Source organism: Ammospiza caudacuta, chromosome 1, assembly GCF_027887145.1.
Source record: "Ammospiza caudacuta isolate bAmmCau1 chromosome 1, bAmmCau1.pri, whole genome shotgun sequence".
Lineage (NCBI taxonomy): Eukaryota > Metazoa > Chordata > Aves > Passeriformes > Passerellidae > Ammospiza > Ammospiza caudacuta.
In genome coordinates this window covers 26,680,480-26,696,900 of record NC_080593.1, presented here as the reverse complement: position 1 = coordinate 26,696,900, position 16,421 = coordinate 26,680,480, and the positions used below count along the sequence as shown (strand labels likewise).

Below are 16,421 nucleotides of genomic sequence, written 5' to 3'. Positions count from 1 at the left end.
TAACCACTCTGAGTGACCACTCCCAGATATGATGCCACTGAAGGTATCCATGCACTTCCCTCTGCTTGCAACACGTACTACACTGCCACCTGCTACAAGCAAGTCAGCTAAGCAAATGTGATGGTTTGTGAAAGCAGAGAGAAGAGAAAAGCAGGAATATAAAATGTGGACATTGTCAAGTAATATCCATTGCAGATAAAGGCAGCTGGATGGAGCCCATCTTTTTAAATGGTGAAGGTTTTCATATACTATTTATTATGCACATCGTTTATGTCACATTTCTGTAGTCTTTCTTATCTTCCCCATCCTTTAAGATCTGTTCACTCAGCAATTGTCCTCTACAGAGGTAGAGTATTATTGCTATGTTTTACCTATCAATATTTCTTACAAAATCTCCTCAAGGTGCAAAGCATTCCCCACATAAACATTAAGAATAATCTCTATGTAATACAGAGTAGTTGCAGTAAGTGACAGCAGAAATTAGTCTAAATTAGAGTCAAATTGCAAACTAACATTCTGATTTTAAGCACACCAATATTTTACAATACTGCTGACAGTGCAATAAGCATGAAGACACAGTTTTAACATTATTCCTATTTTAAGTCTATCTCTTCTTTTGCAAGACCTCAAATGCTATGCATGAGAATGTAAATATAAAAAGCAGTCCATTAATTTTATATAAGCAGTTTTATGTACCTGAAGGCCTATGACAATATTTCTTGACAAAACAGCCTAGCAGAAGGATTATTTTTCTAAAGTTCAATCAAGAATAGCTTATAAAAATGACTGTGCAGAAAAATATTATGGTACAGGTGGTCTGAACTACCCATAACAGAAATTCCATTAGCTAAAATCTTTTAAGAGCTGCCAATTACACTTTCAATTTGAAGTGGTATCTGAATAGTGACAAGCAATTCCCAGAAACAGAAATGGTCTCCTTAATCTTCAACATAAACAGAATCTGTCCTCCTCACACAAGTAAACAAACCATTGATTTACATGGAATCCTCTCTTGTATTACACTGCGGGATCAGGGCATAGGATCTGCAGCAGGGCAGTCTTTGTTTATCCACAGTGTTCTCAATACATGGGCAGAATGTTTCTCGTTTCTATTTTTACTTTTACCCAGTAGCTCACATGCACCTCTAAAACAAGTGCAGGAAATATTGTGCCAGCTGAAAGTTAACTCACACATAATGCAAGGCTGACATAGGGCAGGGGAAGGGGAAAGAGGATCATAAAACACTGGTCACTAATCATTGGTAATCCTACTCCTGTTATTTCAGAGCATGTTCCAACTAGGAAGGTAAGAAGCACCTTTTAATTTTCAGCTGAGGATACTGTACTGCTTAGATTTAAGTGACTCTCTACTTTTCTTTCTAAATAAATAAATATAATTCTAATGTCTCATATATTACTGTAATATTAATAATTAATTAATATATTTTTATTTATTGTATCTATTATAATTATGTGCCTTTCCAAGAACCAAGGTTATTAGATAACTTTCCTACTATTATTTTGTCTGTCAGCTCTGCTTCTAAAACAAGTCTGCTGCACAGCTATCACCACATTTTCAAAAGCCCAGCAAAATAAGGGCATTCACAAGTGCTCTTGTGCACACAATAACCAGGTTACCCAGACAAAGAAACAACCAGGCTCTTTGTTCTTTTGTTTTTTGTGTCAAGTCTGGGTTAGAATATGAAATCTGAGGAAAAGAGGGCACTAATGTCATAATCATTTGGTAGGCCTAATTTCTCTCCCTTCGACAGCCTGCAGATCTGAAAAGAGCAGTTCATCTTTGCATGCACTGGTCAATCTGTCATCAAAGTGATCAAACAGATTAACAGGAGAGGTGATAACTCACAGGACAAACTAACTTGTGAATGGGCAGGACAGAGACCACCTAGTGGACAAAACATTTTTGAGCAGATACAGGGGGTAAGGAAGAAAATATTACTAAATCTCTCCTCGGAGAGGAAAAGACAAGGCAGCGGGAGAGATGATGCAGTGTGCAAGGCAGATGAACGTCCCTGAGACATTTGTCACTGGCTGGACGGTGAGACATTGACATTAATGAGGGTGGCATTTGGAAGATAAAAGCAGTATCTCTGCAGCAGACAATGCAGTTGTGAGACACCACGCACAGGGATATGGTGTAATCAAAAGGGACTGGAGAATGTTCACATCCAGCAAAAGCATCACAATCACTACTGGTATTCATGGGAGGATATGGATTAGGAATAAATGGCTTATGGTTTTGTCTGGAAGGCTGGTAGAGATTGTGGGTTATTTTACCTCTCAGCCCAGTCAATTCCCATCACATTCCTTTATTGAAGGACTCTTCATCAGTCATTCACTTACACCTGCCTTGCCAAAAGTCACTGTTTCATTGACAAGTGCTTTTCAGGCAGTAGAGCTCTAGAGGATAGCTCTGTTGATAGTAAGTGGGATTTACAGGGGTGGAGGCAGTTGCCTGTGATTATCTCCTTGTGAAAGCAAGTGGAGGGCTGGGAGATACCCTGAGCACTGTCTGCCAGGACACAGGCAATCAATTGAAGGGAGCAAGATCTGGCTGCCCCTCACAGGTGCCTCAGAGTGCCACTACCCCGAAAAATGACATCAACTGTGTCTGAGAGACACTCCTGCCCCGACCCATAGGATTAAAAAAGTCATTGTTAATTAATAACTCCCTGTTCTCATGTCTCAGTGTCAGCCATGTCTCAGACCTCATTTTTTACTCCAATGCTTTTGCAAATCTTTGGTCTCTCTCCAAGAGGAGAGGATGCCATGGTCCTGGAATACAATGAGACAAACCTGAGCATCTCAGAACAGCTTTCCTATCCCCAGATTCATTCTACCACCCCTGCTCCACCGCATACTTATGTATTGTCCTTCTGACCAGCTTTTCCTCAGAAAACAAAGCTACCATTTCACCACTGAGTGAAAGACAGTCTGCAGCAACAGTAAATAAATACATCGACCTGCTGGTCCACCCGTCCCCTCCTTCCTTCAGGAAAACTGGCACAGAGAGCCAAGCCCCAACTCCACAGCGTGTTGAGGATGAGGTCTAAGCAGCAGCAGCCCAAAACCTTGAGCAGCCCGGGACGGGGCGCCTGTGAGAGAGCAGCCGGCGGTGCGGGCCGGGACCGGGGCCGGGCGCTGTCCGTGGTGCTGCCCGGCCCGGGCTCTGTCCAAGGTGCTGATCCGGCCCGGGCTCTCGCCAGGCCGGGGCTCTTTCCAGGGCACTCCCCCATCCCGGGCTCTCTCCAGGGCACTCCCCTATCCCGGGCTCTCTCCAGGGCACTCCCCCATCCCGGGCTCTCTCCATGGCGCTGCTGCCGGCCCGGCCGAGGGGGCAGCGCCAGCCCCGGCCCCGCGCCGAGCGGGACACTCAGGGCCAGCCCTCTCTCGGCCCCATTGCCAGAGCCTGCCCGCTCTCCCCGCAGCGCCTGCACTCGCCGTCCGCGGCTCGAAACACTCAGCATCTCCGACAGAGGGGGGGAAAACATACTTTTAAAAAATAAACAAACAAACAAATAAATAAATAAATAACAGGTAGACTAATCATACTCTGAATAAAGTTTCAGACACGGATCCGGCAACGAATGGGAAATAGGAAGCCAGACTAACCCGATATGTGCTAAGCACAAGTTCTTTCTGCTTCCTCGTTAATGCTTTATGCAAGGAGTGCAGCCCCACATGTGAATGTAACCATGTCCCCGTCCTACTGCAGAGTTTTGAGAGCCTCCCTATTGTCCTTCAATACCGTCTCTCTGCTTTGATACAAAAAATTGAAAGAGTATGGCAAAGCAATAGAAGAAATCTGACTGAATCAATCACAATCAAGCCCAGCAAGACGGATATGGGAAAAGAAGCTGTACTCTTGAGTAACGACCGGCGTCACCGTAGTTAAACTAGAGCAGAAAAGCCTCTCGAAAAGTCAATTCTTATGTAGATGAGGTGACAAGAGAGATTTTCTCTCCCTTCGAGGGCTCACTGAATTCCTAATTTGCCCCTAGAAGCCCTAGAGGAATGAGGAAGAAAGGATAGGAATACTGGGATTGCTAGTCGCAACAAATATTACCGTGATCTAGATTGTTGCGTAGAAATGCACTGAAAATTAGGGGATCCAATGCCATTGTCTCAGCCGAGCTATTTGTCTTGACCTTCGGCTTTGTCTATCCAGGCTGAACAAACTTCCTGCAATGAGCGTCGCCCCCGCTGCCTGCCAGCCACACAACTTTGATCTCTCTGGGTCACAGAAAAGGAAAGAGGATGAGAGGCAGTTTCCCCTCTGAAAAAGGGCACTCGCAGAAGTTTATACAACAGCCAGAAAAACGTAGTGTTAAACAATAAACTGGGAAGTGTGCTGTCCTGTTAAACAGAGAGTAGTTTGCACAGCATTGAGAACCCGCCAATATATATCATATCAATAAAAAGGAGCTCTTCGAAAGCTTGCATAGTAATTGAGATTGGAGATCTTTTTTGATATGGGTTGGCATTTCCTCATATCAATCTGACAGAGCCAACTCAGGAAATTGCTGGTAATATTCATCTGGGGAGCACTTTCATTAAACGTAATTCATTCGACTTTCACAATAAATTGAGTGACATCCTTACAGCAGAACCTTTTTATCCTTGATGAAGTGCTTGCCAGCCTTTGGGTTTCAACTTTATTGTCACATTCCTTAAAGCAGAATCGTCAACATGTCAATCTGCCGCATGAAAAAAATGCTAAAGCTGTATTTACAAAGCACCCAGGAGGTGGTTTAATGCTGACTTACAAGAAGACCGAGCTGGGTGTTAAACTATCTGCTAAATCACATTAAAACTTCACCCAAATCCAGTCGGAAGAACAGAAGCCAATCCTAGGGAGGCTAGGATGGCTCATACATTCATTTTCTCCAAGTGCTGGCTATTCAGAGCAATTGGTTTCTTAACCTGCTTCACCGCACTTTCCAAGACGATTAGGAAATGGGGTTTTTGTTAATTAAAACGGCGGTTTAGAGATGCAGGGAAATATTAAAGAGGTTAAAATGGACACCTCTAGGTACCGTACCGACTTGGAAGATTTGGTTAGTCGAAGACAGGCAGGGATGTTGGATTACATTCAAGTCCCTCCCCAGAAGGTGAAATCTATTCCAGATTGCTTTCTCCAACTATATACTGAATTAAAATAGTGTGTACTAAGCATCAGGAAAAAGAAAGTTCAGTGCAGGAAAACCCCTTCTGAAACTAGCACAGGTCTCTGGTGGTTAGGAAGCAGGGAAGGAAGCCTGGAAAAGAATACACTATCCTCAGCTTGAAAAAAAAAAATCTAGAGCGCAGATAAGTTTGTTTCACCTACACGAGGTCGGGGTCCCGTTGTTATTCCCTTGTCTTACCTTCCGAAAAGGTAATTTTTCCCTTTACACCACCGCTACAGCATCTTTCAAACTCGTTAAGAAAGAGAGAGCGGGAGCTTCTCAAGGCTACGTAAACTCCCCCGCACAAAAAGCCACTTCTGTCCCTGCTCGCCAAGTGCTCTCCCCCGCCCTCCCTGCCTTCGACGTCAATTTGAAAATTGAAAGAAAACGCTTATTTGGGGGAAAAAAGCAATACCCGAATGCATTCACCACCAAATGCCTCTGAGAAAATACTGTGGGTGGTGATTACGATAGGACAATGCCTCCTGTCTCTTTTGTTTTCTGCCTATAGAGGTGTAGGTTTGTTTGTTGGGCTTTTTTTTTTCCCTCGGTGACAAAGTAGGACACAATCAGCAACAATCTTTAAAAAGACGGAAGAAAAAAAAAAAACCAACTTATCTTCGCCGGCACGTGATATTTCCTCACGTTCACCACAGCTTTCATTAACTGGGGTGAAATGACCGCAAACAGTGCGACACGCAGCGAAATTAAATGTACACAAACTCCGGAGCCGCTAACCCCCTGTTTACCCCCTCAGCAAATACTGTACCGAGTGTGCCACCACTGAGGACAATTTTAAACCCCTGTTATTCACAACAATTTTGCAGGGAAGCTCCTCTCGGCTGTCAGAAGGCCTCCAAGCTACAGTGACGGTGTGAAACAGACCCTAAAATCCCAGCCCGGCGCGGCGGGGAGGTTAGCAGGCTGTTTCCAAAGCCCCTCTGCCAAAGCCATGGCCGTGTTTAACAAGGTGCCCCGTGAGCCCCGCAGTTCTGCTCCTCTGGCAAAGCGCCGCGCAGGAAAGCTCCCCCCGCGGGAGGAACAGCCTTCACGGCGGGGTGCAAAGCCACCCCTCCTCCTGCTCTGGCGCTGCTCAAGTTCTGCACAGAGTTCAGCACTCAGCTACCCGGCTCCGGTGCGGATCCTAATTAAAGCCACCGGTGAATAAACGCTTTGCTGGGAGAAGACGACAAGCCGGGCGAGGGATGAAGAGGGGGAGGGATCCTTACCCTAGCAGCATGCCACGCAAAATTCCGACTGATTTTAGCTCCGTACCCGCTGCTCCGGTGTAGGAGCACCTAAGTAATGAGCCGAGGTGATCCCGGCAAAAGAGGTGCATGTACGCACTCCGTGCTTGTGCGGTGCGGCACGGTGTCCCCAGGGCGGGCGGGAGTCGAGCCTGTGACCGTGGCGGGGGTGAAATCCCGCCGTGAGCCAGCCCTTGGCCGCCCGGGGCTGCACAGGACGGGACGGGACGGGATGGGACGAGCGCCCGTCGCCGCCGGCAGCTGCCGGGCACAGCCCGCCGGGCCCCGCCGCACGGAGCGGCTCCGCAGCGGCCGGCACGAACACGATCTGCCTCCTCCTTCGAGGGCCTGCTTGACCTGTCCCTCTGAGAAATAATACTCGGGATCCTTGCCGTCCTTCCTAACAGCCCGCGCGGTCTGTAGCCACTTCTACAGCTTGCTGCTTCCACACAGGGGGAAAAAATATAAGGAAGAAATGAAAAGAAACAGGCTGGCCTTTTATTGTTCTGTGGTGTCGGACTGGAAGTTCACAGGCAACTAGGTAGGAGGTACAACAAGAAGGTTTCCCTTAAAGGAATGGTGTAAAATCCCAGCGTCCTTATAAACAGAACTCAATTCTAAGAGAGTCTGCAATCTCCAGATGTTATTTTGGTTTTTTTCTTTATTCTTTACGTTCTTCCTCACTGACGATTTTGAGCTCAGCACTGTTAGTTAAGGAAACATCATCCATTAGAATCAGACTAAGATGCTTTTGAAAGAACAGCAGTGATGTGGAGTGTCGTGGTAAATGAGACCTAGTGTAGGTGTTTGAATACTTTCTGCAGCTTTCTAAAAGTAGAGAAAGAAAACAACTGCATGACTTTAAAGGTTAACTCCTAATTCTGACAAATAAGTCACCCATTTAGGCCAAAGAAAATGCACTACCATTGCAAATCAAATATAACATTTTCAATAAACTGCACAGCTCAAAACAAGAAAGAAGAAAATGCACCTTGCAATGCACAACTAATGTTCTTTTCAATAAACATAATAAGGTGAACCATCTCTACCCCAGCAAAATTCCTACTCATTCAGATCGGCCACGATCTCTATAAATTTCAGGCAATAAGGCTGAATAGCATATGGCCCTGTTAAAAGGGGAAGAAAACCTGAAGCACTGTTTTTGTTTTTTTTTTTTTTTTCCTTAAGATTTCTTACAAAGAGGTTTAACAGAGGAGGTGGAAAAATAATAAAAAAAAAAGAAAAAGAAAAAGAGCAGCGGTTTGCTGAGTGAAGAGAAATTACAAGGCAGACAGTGTCTGTAAATGAGTGACTTCAAGGCAGCCCAGCCTCACTGCAGCTGTTCACTCTCCATGAACACCTCCTAATTCAGGCGAAGGGGAAACAGGCTATTTTCCCTCTCACCTATATGATTAACCCCTCTCAAAAAGGTTTTTTTTAACAAACTCGATAGGAAGCTGTTTGTGCTGCCATTTCATTTACCCTTCCTAACAGTTTGAGCATTGAAAATTTAATTCCTAATTGAAACTGCTTTTGTCCACGCGGAGCGACGTGCACATATGGAAAGGCACAACAAAGTGCTGCACCTTGCTGCTTTGTGGCGCCGCATTAAAGCTTTAATCAAAACTTCATGCTTCGGTGCTAACAGTTTGTTACCATGTGATGGCCTAATGCAAACTTTCAGAGTCACTCCTGAAATACAGAGAATAGGGGGAGATTGGCATAAACGTGGAAGAATGGAGTTAGAAAGAAGAATCGTGCTAGGGAAATCCTTTGGATCCTCCTCGAGCGTTTTGGCAGAAGACACAGACGAGCTGAAGGGCGCATTCCCTCCCCCTAGCTCGCCTTTTATTCCCGATTTTTTTTTCTGTGTCATATTTTGCATTGTTTCGAGGGAAACTTGAAAATCGTCTCCTTCACTCTGCAATGCCAAGTCCTCGGGAAAAAAAAAAGTATTCAGGTAATGAAGTCTGTAACTAAACGGTAATTGAATCAGCATAATTTGCACACTGAATGGTTTTCAAATGCTCCCAGTTTACAATTAAAGGAGAATTAATGCGCTTGTTGTTCAGACTGCAGCGCATTAGAATAAATCCAGCACTGTTGTTGTAATGAGTCGAGAGCAGTTTAACTGCCAGCAAACACATTTAAAATTTAACACGACGTATCGATCTCGCTCCGGTTTTTTGAAAGAATTATTTGCCACGCGCTTTTCTCCCCATTTCCCCCCACCCTTCCACCCCCACCCCAGCTATAAAATTCGCAGGGAGGAGAGACGCCCGCTCCAGACGTGGCACCGCCCGCCGAGGGCAGGACCCCTCATGAGGGAGCCACGTCGGGCGGGCACGGGAAGGGCCGGGAGGCGCCGGACCGGGCCGGGATGGGCCGGGATTGGCCGGGATTGGGCCGGGACTGGGCCGGGATTTGGGCCGGGATTTGGGCCGGGATTGGGCCGGGATGGGCCGGGATTTGGGCCGGGATTTGAGACTGGATTGGGCCGGGATGGGCCGGGATTTGGGCCGGGATTTGAGACTGGATTGGGCCGGGCCGGGCCGGGCGCGCGGGCGCTGCGCGGGCGCGGTTGGATCGCGCGCGGCCCCGCCTGCCCCCCCCCCCCCCCCCTCGCCCGCGCCCCATTGGCTGCCCCGCGCGGGGCCGCGCGCGCTGCCCCGCAGCGCCCCCGGGCGGCGCGGCCGCCACAGCGCAGGGAGCGGCGGCACGGCCAGCGCCCGCAGCCCGGGAACCGGAGCCGGAGCTGGAGAACGGGAACCGCAGCCGGAGCCCGAGAGCCGGAGCCCTAGCCGGAGCCGGAGTGGGAGCCCGAAAGCGGGATCCGCAGCCCGAACTCGAGAGCCAGAGCCCGAGAGCCGGGCTGTCGCCGTCACCACCCCCAGCACGGGCGCCGATGTGCTTCTCTCGGCAGCGCTCCTGGAAAAAAGTCTTTTCCCTCCCCCGTAGCCACGGGGATGAGCTGCCGCCAAGCGTTTGCCTGCTTAACGCATCACAAGAGAGAGAGGATGCGGACTGCAAAAGGGCAGTCTGCCTAGGTTTTGTTCCTTGCAATCGTAGCGGGAATAAAGTGTGTGTGTGAAAGGAGATAACGCCGGTGTTTACTCGTGTTCCCGCGGTAATCTTAAAGGAGATTTGCTACGAAAGTCAATGACACTTCTCGCGGAAAACACTAGCTGTGCTCGCCGCCGAGTGCCCGCCCGCCTGTGCCGCACCGCCCGTAGTGGCACACGGCGGGGTTCCCTTCCGGAGGGGCTCCCACCCTCGGCAGGGAGCGGAGGGCACGAAGTTGCCTCCATCCCACAGCCTGGCCGGGCGCCCCCGCGGCGGTGCTCTGGTGCCCGCGCAGACACACAGGGACCGGTCCGGGAGGCAGCACGGGGGGACGCAGCCCAGGAGATCCCGACCCTGGTCCGGCCCGGCGGAGCACCCCGTCCCCGCGGAGCAGTTTCAGGTCCTCGCACCCCGCCGAGATTTCCCGGCCGGGACCCGTACCGCCCCGCACCATCCCGGCCCCAGGAGGACGGGGCAGGGCTGGCTGCGGCGTGCCAGTAGTTGCCGTGAGTTTGCTCGTTCTCCGCCAGGCTGGCGCCCTGCTCCCCGACGAGCATCCCCATGCCCGGCCCGTGAGAGGGGCCGGGGACACTCACCAGGTAGAGAGTGGGCTGCAGCAGAAGGACCGCGTACCAGTACACAGCCTGCATCCTCGCCGCTCAAACTTCCCCCGCGCTGCTTTCGCTGCCTCTTTGTTCCTTCCAGAACATAGATCCACCTGACATCCACTTTACAGAACAAGCAGAGCTCTCACCAGCCTAGACAAAAACGAAATTATAGATCCCATGACCACAAGACAAGGTTAGGCTCAGCACAAGGGGGGAACAGAGGTGTATAGGGAAAGGGGGGGCGCGGGGGGGCGGCGGCGGGAGAGAAGGAGGAGATGGGGTGTGTGAAGGGGGGTGGGCGAAACAAAAAACGATTAAAATCGAGTTAATCCATCGTCAAAGCAAAGTGATCGCACGGTCCGAGGTGGCGGCAGACCGCCTACAGGCAGCGCTCCCCGGCGCTCGGTCCTTTCCTTGGGCGGGAGAGCCCCGTGGTGTGGGCTGGGACGGCCCGGGGGTGCCACTGCCAGCCCTGCCTGTCTGTGTGCCCCCGGCGGGGACCGGGCGGCAGCCGCCCGCCGGTCGGCTGCGGAGCCCCGGTAGCGAGCTAGGGAGCGGCGCGGGGAGAAGGCGACAGCGGACGCTGGGGTCGTGGCTCCGGATGCTTGTGGGCGCTTAAAGCCGAGGCAGAGAGCTTCGCCTTCGGGACGCCCGAGCAGGACCTGCTTACCCCTGCAAGCGCCCACCTCCCTCTGCCGCTCCTAAAGGCGCGCCGTGCCCTGCCCCGGGCCGGGACCGCGCCCCGGGGCGCCCCGACGGGCGAGCACCCCCATCCCCGGCCCCAGCCCTTCTCCGCCCCCGCGGCCCGCCGACAGCCCCGCCGCCGCGGGGGGGCCGCGCTGGGGATACGTACGGCGTGCGGGATCCGACGGCGGACGGGGCTCCGCGGGACGCTCCATGGGCGAGCCTAGAGGGGCCGAGTGCCGCGGCGCAGCCCGCCGCCCCTGCGCATCTCCTGGCCGCGCTCCGCGCCGAGGGGTCCCGCGGCCGCTGTGCATCCAGCGCAGGCACTGTCAGGGCGGCGGGGCGGCTGGCAGGCTCTCCCCCCCTTGCCTCCCCTTCTCCGCACACGGCCGCGCTCTGGATCCGCCGAGCAGGACACTTACGGAAGGAGGGAGCTGCCCGGGCTGCCCGCTCGCCTTCGGCGGGGGGCGCGGGCAGGAGCGGCGGCACCGGCGCTCCGGGGCGTCCAGAGCGATTTGTCTCTATTAAAAATGACTTATTGGCGAGTGAGCGGCGAGCGCCTGCTATTTAACTTCAGATAAAATCTATCTGCAAAGACCTTGGCCGATCATCTTAAAATAAAGCGCTGGAGCCGAGCACTGTCCGAGGCTCACTGCTTGGGGAAAGAGAAAGAGCAGCGGAGGGGGGAGGACGGGGGGGCTTGCCAGGCGAGGGGGGAAGGGAGGAGGGAGGAAGGGGAGTTTAGCAGCGTCCCATCCTCTCCGCTGAACGGGGTGATGAATTAGAGCCCTCCCCGGGCGGCGCGATCTGCCTTGCGCTGCCCGCCCTGCCCACCCTGCCCGCGCTGCTGCCTGCCCTGTCCCTGCTGCCCGCCGTGTGTCCTGCTCTGTCCCTCTGTTTGCCCTGTCCCTCTGTCTGCCGTGTCCCTGCTGCCTGCCCTAGCCGCCCTGCTGCCTGCCTCTGCCCGGGAGCGGCGCTGCCCTCCCTGCCCTCCCTGCTGCCCGCTCTGCTGCCCGCTCTGCTGCCTGGGCACAGCCCTTTCCCTCTCTGCCCTCCCGCGGGAACCGGCTGTCCGCCTTAAAGGAGCACGGCAGAGCATCTTCTTCCTCTTTCTTCCCTTTCATTTTAGTTTTTCCGCCTCCCTCCGCGGTGTCCCGTGCACCGACAGTGCTGCTCCGCCTGGAAGTCAGCGGGCGCCCGCCAGCCAGGCGCGGAGGTGGCAGGATCGCGGAGCCCAGATGGATGACGGCTGCGGGAGCCAGGCTCCACGATGGAAGGGTGGCTTCTCCCGCTCCAGCAGGAACCTGTAGCTGGACAGCCCCTCGGAGTGAAGCTGGAAAGCTCACCACTATCGGGTGTTGTGGCTTATCCTGCCAGCTGTCATACAAATGGAAAGGTCTCACCGACCTGTTTTTACTTCTACTTTGCAAAGAATCCTATGGATGTTTTTCATACACCCTTCCATCCCCTAAACGGTATCATTACTAGCGTGACATTGGGACAGGGTGAAGGGGAGGATACCAGCAGCACAGAGCAGCCTTACCAGATGCCCAAGCTCAATAGAAAACCTCAGATTTATCATTTCCCAAAGCCAAAGCAAGAAGCACGCCAGTACGCTGTACAGAGAGGGAAATGGTAAGGAAAAGGAAGACTTCAGTTGTCCTGTCAAATCTTCTCTCAGAGCACATAGGGGTAACTAATATCTGTGATCTGAGACTTCAGTATCAAGCTGTAAAATACTTAATACTTAAATATGTTTTAATTTTGGGGTCTGAGTTTGGAACACTATAATGAAAGGGGAGCAGGGAAAGAATGGGGAAGGTAATGAGTACTCTTTGAAAGAGCCGCACCAGAGCCCTCCCCCATAGCCATTTCTGCTCCAAACACCTGGAAGATGGACACCTCCATATGCTTCCAGCACCATCACTCTTCTAGACATGCAGAATGCTCATGTCACAGCTTTGAACAGAAGTGTGCAGCCTGTGAGGAATCATACTGTCATCCTGCCCCTCCAGACAGCCTCTGCGTTGCAGTGCAGGCTCAAGCTGCCTAGGGACTTCTTTCAAAAGGAGAACAAAAAATTGCAGCTGACTTTTCCCTTGCAACTCCCTCCTTCCTACAGAGATAGGGAAGTCTCACTTCTCCATTAGTCTGGGGCTAGGACCACACCTAATAAACAATCTAGAGAGATGAGAGAGGGAGAGAGAGAGAGGAGATAGCTAGATAGATATTGCTCTCTTTGCATAGAGCAAACTTGCCATAGACAGTGTGGAGCATACTGCTGATCATTGCAATAACTTGCTGTTTAACACAGCACAGTTACTCTTATTTTAGATATGAAATTGCCAGGTAATTGTGGAGCAGAAAAAGCAAAGTCTGCCAGGTATCAGTAGGTCATGCTCCTGGAGAAGACATAATTTCTTCAGGAAGGAGCAATTCAACTCTAGGTATAACTTGATTCACTTTACCCAAGTTCTGATCACTGCCTTCCTATTAGAGTGACAAGGCAGTAGTCCCAGGAGAATAATCATTCCTTCAGCTGGTCAAATAGAAGGTCCTCCTAGCCTTTCTCATCTAGATCCTTATACCTTGTCTAGAGGAGCATTGTGGAGACTCCACTATGCCTCATGACTCCTCATTCCTGCCTCCACTGGAATCACAAGCATGCCTCATCTTTACTTCATCCCATTGAAATGTCCTCACCCTGTGAATTCAGCAAGGTCTCATATAAACTGCCTGGTCTGTGTGGCATCTATTTGAATTGTTGGGAAGACTCTTGAGGCAAAGTTCTGAAGGATGGATGGATCTGTTTACTGAAGGTTCAGACTGTTCCAAGGTCTCATTGGCTTAACTGAGGGTTTATTTTTTTGCCCTTCAGCTGACCTCCTTAGCCAGAGGCCACCGGGACAAACCTTCTAACTACAACAGAACTGAGTGAGATTTCCTTCAGAAATGCTGCTTGGATTGCTCCTTCCCTCCACTGCCATTCCAGAAGAAAGGAGTAAGGAGTATATGGGAATCTGGATTAAGCGTTTTTATTATTAAAGAAAAAAAAATGCAAACTCCAAAGTATTCCGCCTGTGAACATGTGATACTTTTTCAAAGGAAATAAAATGATAAAATGCATATAAAAATCTGACATTTAAGATTTTTGGATACAGTCATTTGACTTCCATCTGATCCTGTAATATTGGTGCAGCAGCTTAAGTGGAGTATTAGATTTTTGCAGTGAATAAGTGAATTTTAATTTCAAACATTTGGATGCAGTTTGCAATTTTAACAATAAGGTCCTCATCAAAGCAGTATCAGCTAGTGAGGTTTTAAAGAATCACAAGTTCTGGGCTTAGTAACAGACTTTGCAAAAGACCAATTAGAGTTTAGAATGTAATTGGACTATTTTTAAAGCTTGGAAATACATTCTAGCCTTTAGATATCTTCCCTGTTTCTGCAAAGATAGCGTCCTGGCTTCAAGAACTGAAAGGGTCGCAAGCAGAAAATCCAAAGACAATGGCAAGTGATTAATAACTGTTACAGGTTCCAATGGAAGATGGGCACATGGTTTAATTGCTTGAGGCACTGGAAGAAAATACAATGCCGTAATGATAAATATCAAATTATTGTGCTAAACTGACTGCACAATGTAGCTAACCTGTCTAAACATGGACAGTTATTTATGAAATAGTAAATAGAACTGAATCTCATGGAATCCTATTCATAGAGACCGCACATCTCTTATTTTGGAAATAAACTACTTGGGGAAAAAAAGCAAAGCAAAGGAGGCAAAGGTGGGCAGAGAACAATGAAATCCATTTAAAATGTGAAGAAGCAAAGGAATAAGAAGAGAAAGTCTGATGAATCAGTGTCTGGCAATAAGAAGAATATTTCAGTAAGATTATTTACATGAGTGATAAGGAGTGTCCAGCCTGTAAACTGTATAGCACATATGTAGGGCATGTGCAACTCCGCTATCTTATCTATATGCAAGCTGAATTCAGCTGGATTGCACTACATATGCACTACAATGACAGATTATGGCCTCCACAGCTTTTCTATATTTGTACCATACAGTGTGTGGGCCAGATGCCTCATATCACTCATGTAAATAATATTATTGAAATGTTCTTCATATTGCCAACCATTAACTCATCAGACCTTCTTTTCTTATCCCTTCCCCTCTTCACATTTTAAATAGATTTCTTTTGTTTCAAGGAAATCTTCATGTTTGAAGAGAGCATTTTTATGGTTGGTATAAATACTACAAACAGAGTCCCTTGTCACATTTTATTTCCATTTTTCAAGGTCAGAATATGACTGTATGTACTATTGCTATTTCTAAATATAAAAATATCTCTGTGAGACTTTTATTTTTATTACATTGATTTCTGCCTACTTACAGTCCAAGGCACACCACAAAGTGATGTTTCTCTGTGTTCCATATGGAAAAATACAGGAATACTCCAACCCCTTCAAGAGAAGTGTCTTGTATTCATGGTGTTCTTAACTATTTCTCCTGACACTATACCATGCTGGAGTGAGATGTGATGTTCAGCATCAAAGAAGACTAAAAGGTAATGTAGAAACAGCTCTGTCTGGACCACTCAGTGCTTCTGTGATATAAACATGAGTAAGCCTGCAGGCTTCATAAGACTTATTGCAGGTGACACTCAGTGTGCACAAAAAATACTTGAGATGAGGTAAAACATAAATTATAATCTATATGAATAAAACTTACAGCCAAGTTTATCTATGGGATTGTCTCATTAATAATGTCTTTAAATTCAAGGAGGAGGGGAAATCATGAATTTAATAAGTAAAAATATTTCAAACTTCCATTGCATAGGGATCTTCTTTTCTAACAATATTTATAAATATATATATATATGTATATATATAATTATAATTATATCATTATATTGACAGATTTTCATTTTCATTCCACTTTTATTTTATCCATTACATCTAGATAATTTTCTACAGTGGGAATAGAGGAAATAATAGCTATAAGAAATGGAGAAAAAGAACTTAAAGTAAGAAAGAAGTCTGTACTAAGTCTGTATATTAGGTCCAGAAAATACCACAACTTGGGTGAGTTTCCAGAAGACATAATTAGATTTCAAAAATAATGTAGGACTAAGTGAATTGCTTAATTAAAACCCAATTATTAGAATATTTCATGATGTCCACTCTAGGGATTATTAGCTGACAGCAACACTTGTTAGAATAATAAAACTTGATAACAAAAGTTTTATTAAAATTTCTATGTCTATGCGTATGGGTTTTAACTGCAAAATAACACAACGTATACCATGTCAGCTGGGAAGGCTTTATACAAGAGAGCTAAAATATGAGAGTTAAAATGTCTTGAAAAAGAAACTGATGTAAGGGAGAGTCTGCAAAGCCAGTTTTCTTCCTTTCAGTGATGTTGAGGAAGAGAGCAGGGAAGTCTCTGAAGGCTTCTTGGGCTGCTGGCTGAGCTGAAGGAGGGAGCAATGCATGGTCAAAGCAGCTGCCCTTGGCTCCTGGGAGCAGTTTGCTTTTCAAGGCTTGAGTCAGAGAGCTGCATAAACCTTGAGCATTCAGAGCAGAAGGACACTCGACAGAGAATGAGGAAGAATGGCAAAATTTCACCC

The 16,421-nt window shown here is 48.5% G+C and overlaps 1 protein-coding gene across 2 annotated transcripts in view; it reads right to left on the bottom strand.

The window, feature by feature from the left end:
- Window positions 1-11,336, bottom strand: part of NXPH1 (neurexophilin 1) — a 136,405-nt gene extending 125,069 nt beyond the window's left edge. Inside the window, exons 1-2 of one of the 2 annotated variants that reach the window (XM_058814642.1) lie at window positions 11,214-11,336; window positions 10,096-10,257 (exon numbers count right to left, since the gene is read on the bottom strand). In XM_058814642.1, the coding sequence (XP_058670625.1) occupies window positions 10,096-10,149 (54 nt within the window). In that variant the 5' untranslated portion in view covers window positions 10,150-10,257; window positions 11,214-11,336. Of the gene's footprint in view, window positions 1-10,095; window positions 10,258-10,960; window positions 11,168-11,213 lie in introns of those variants that run through there. The other variant, XM_058814634.1, reaches the window with a different exon arrangement.
- Between the last annotated feature and the right edge of the window lie 5,085 nt (window positions 11,337-16,421).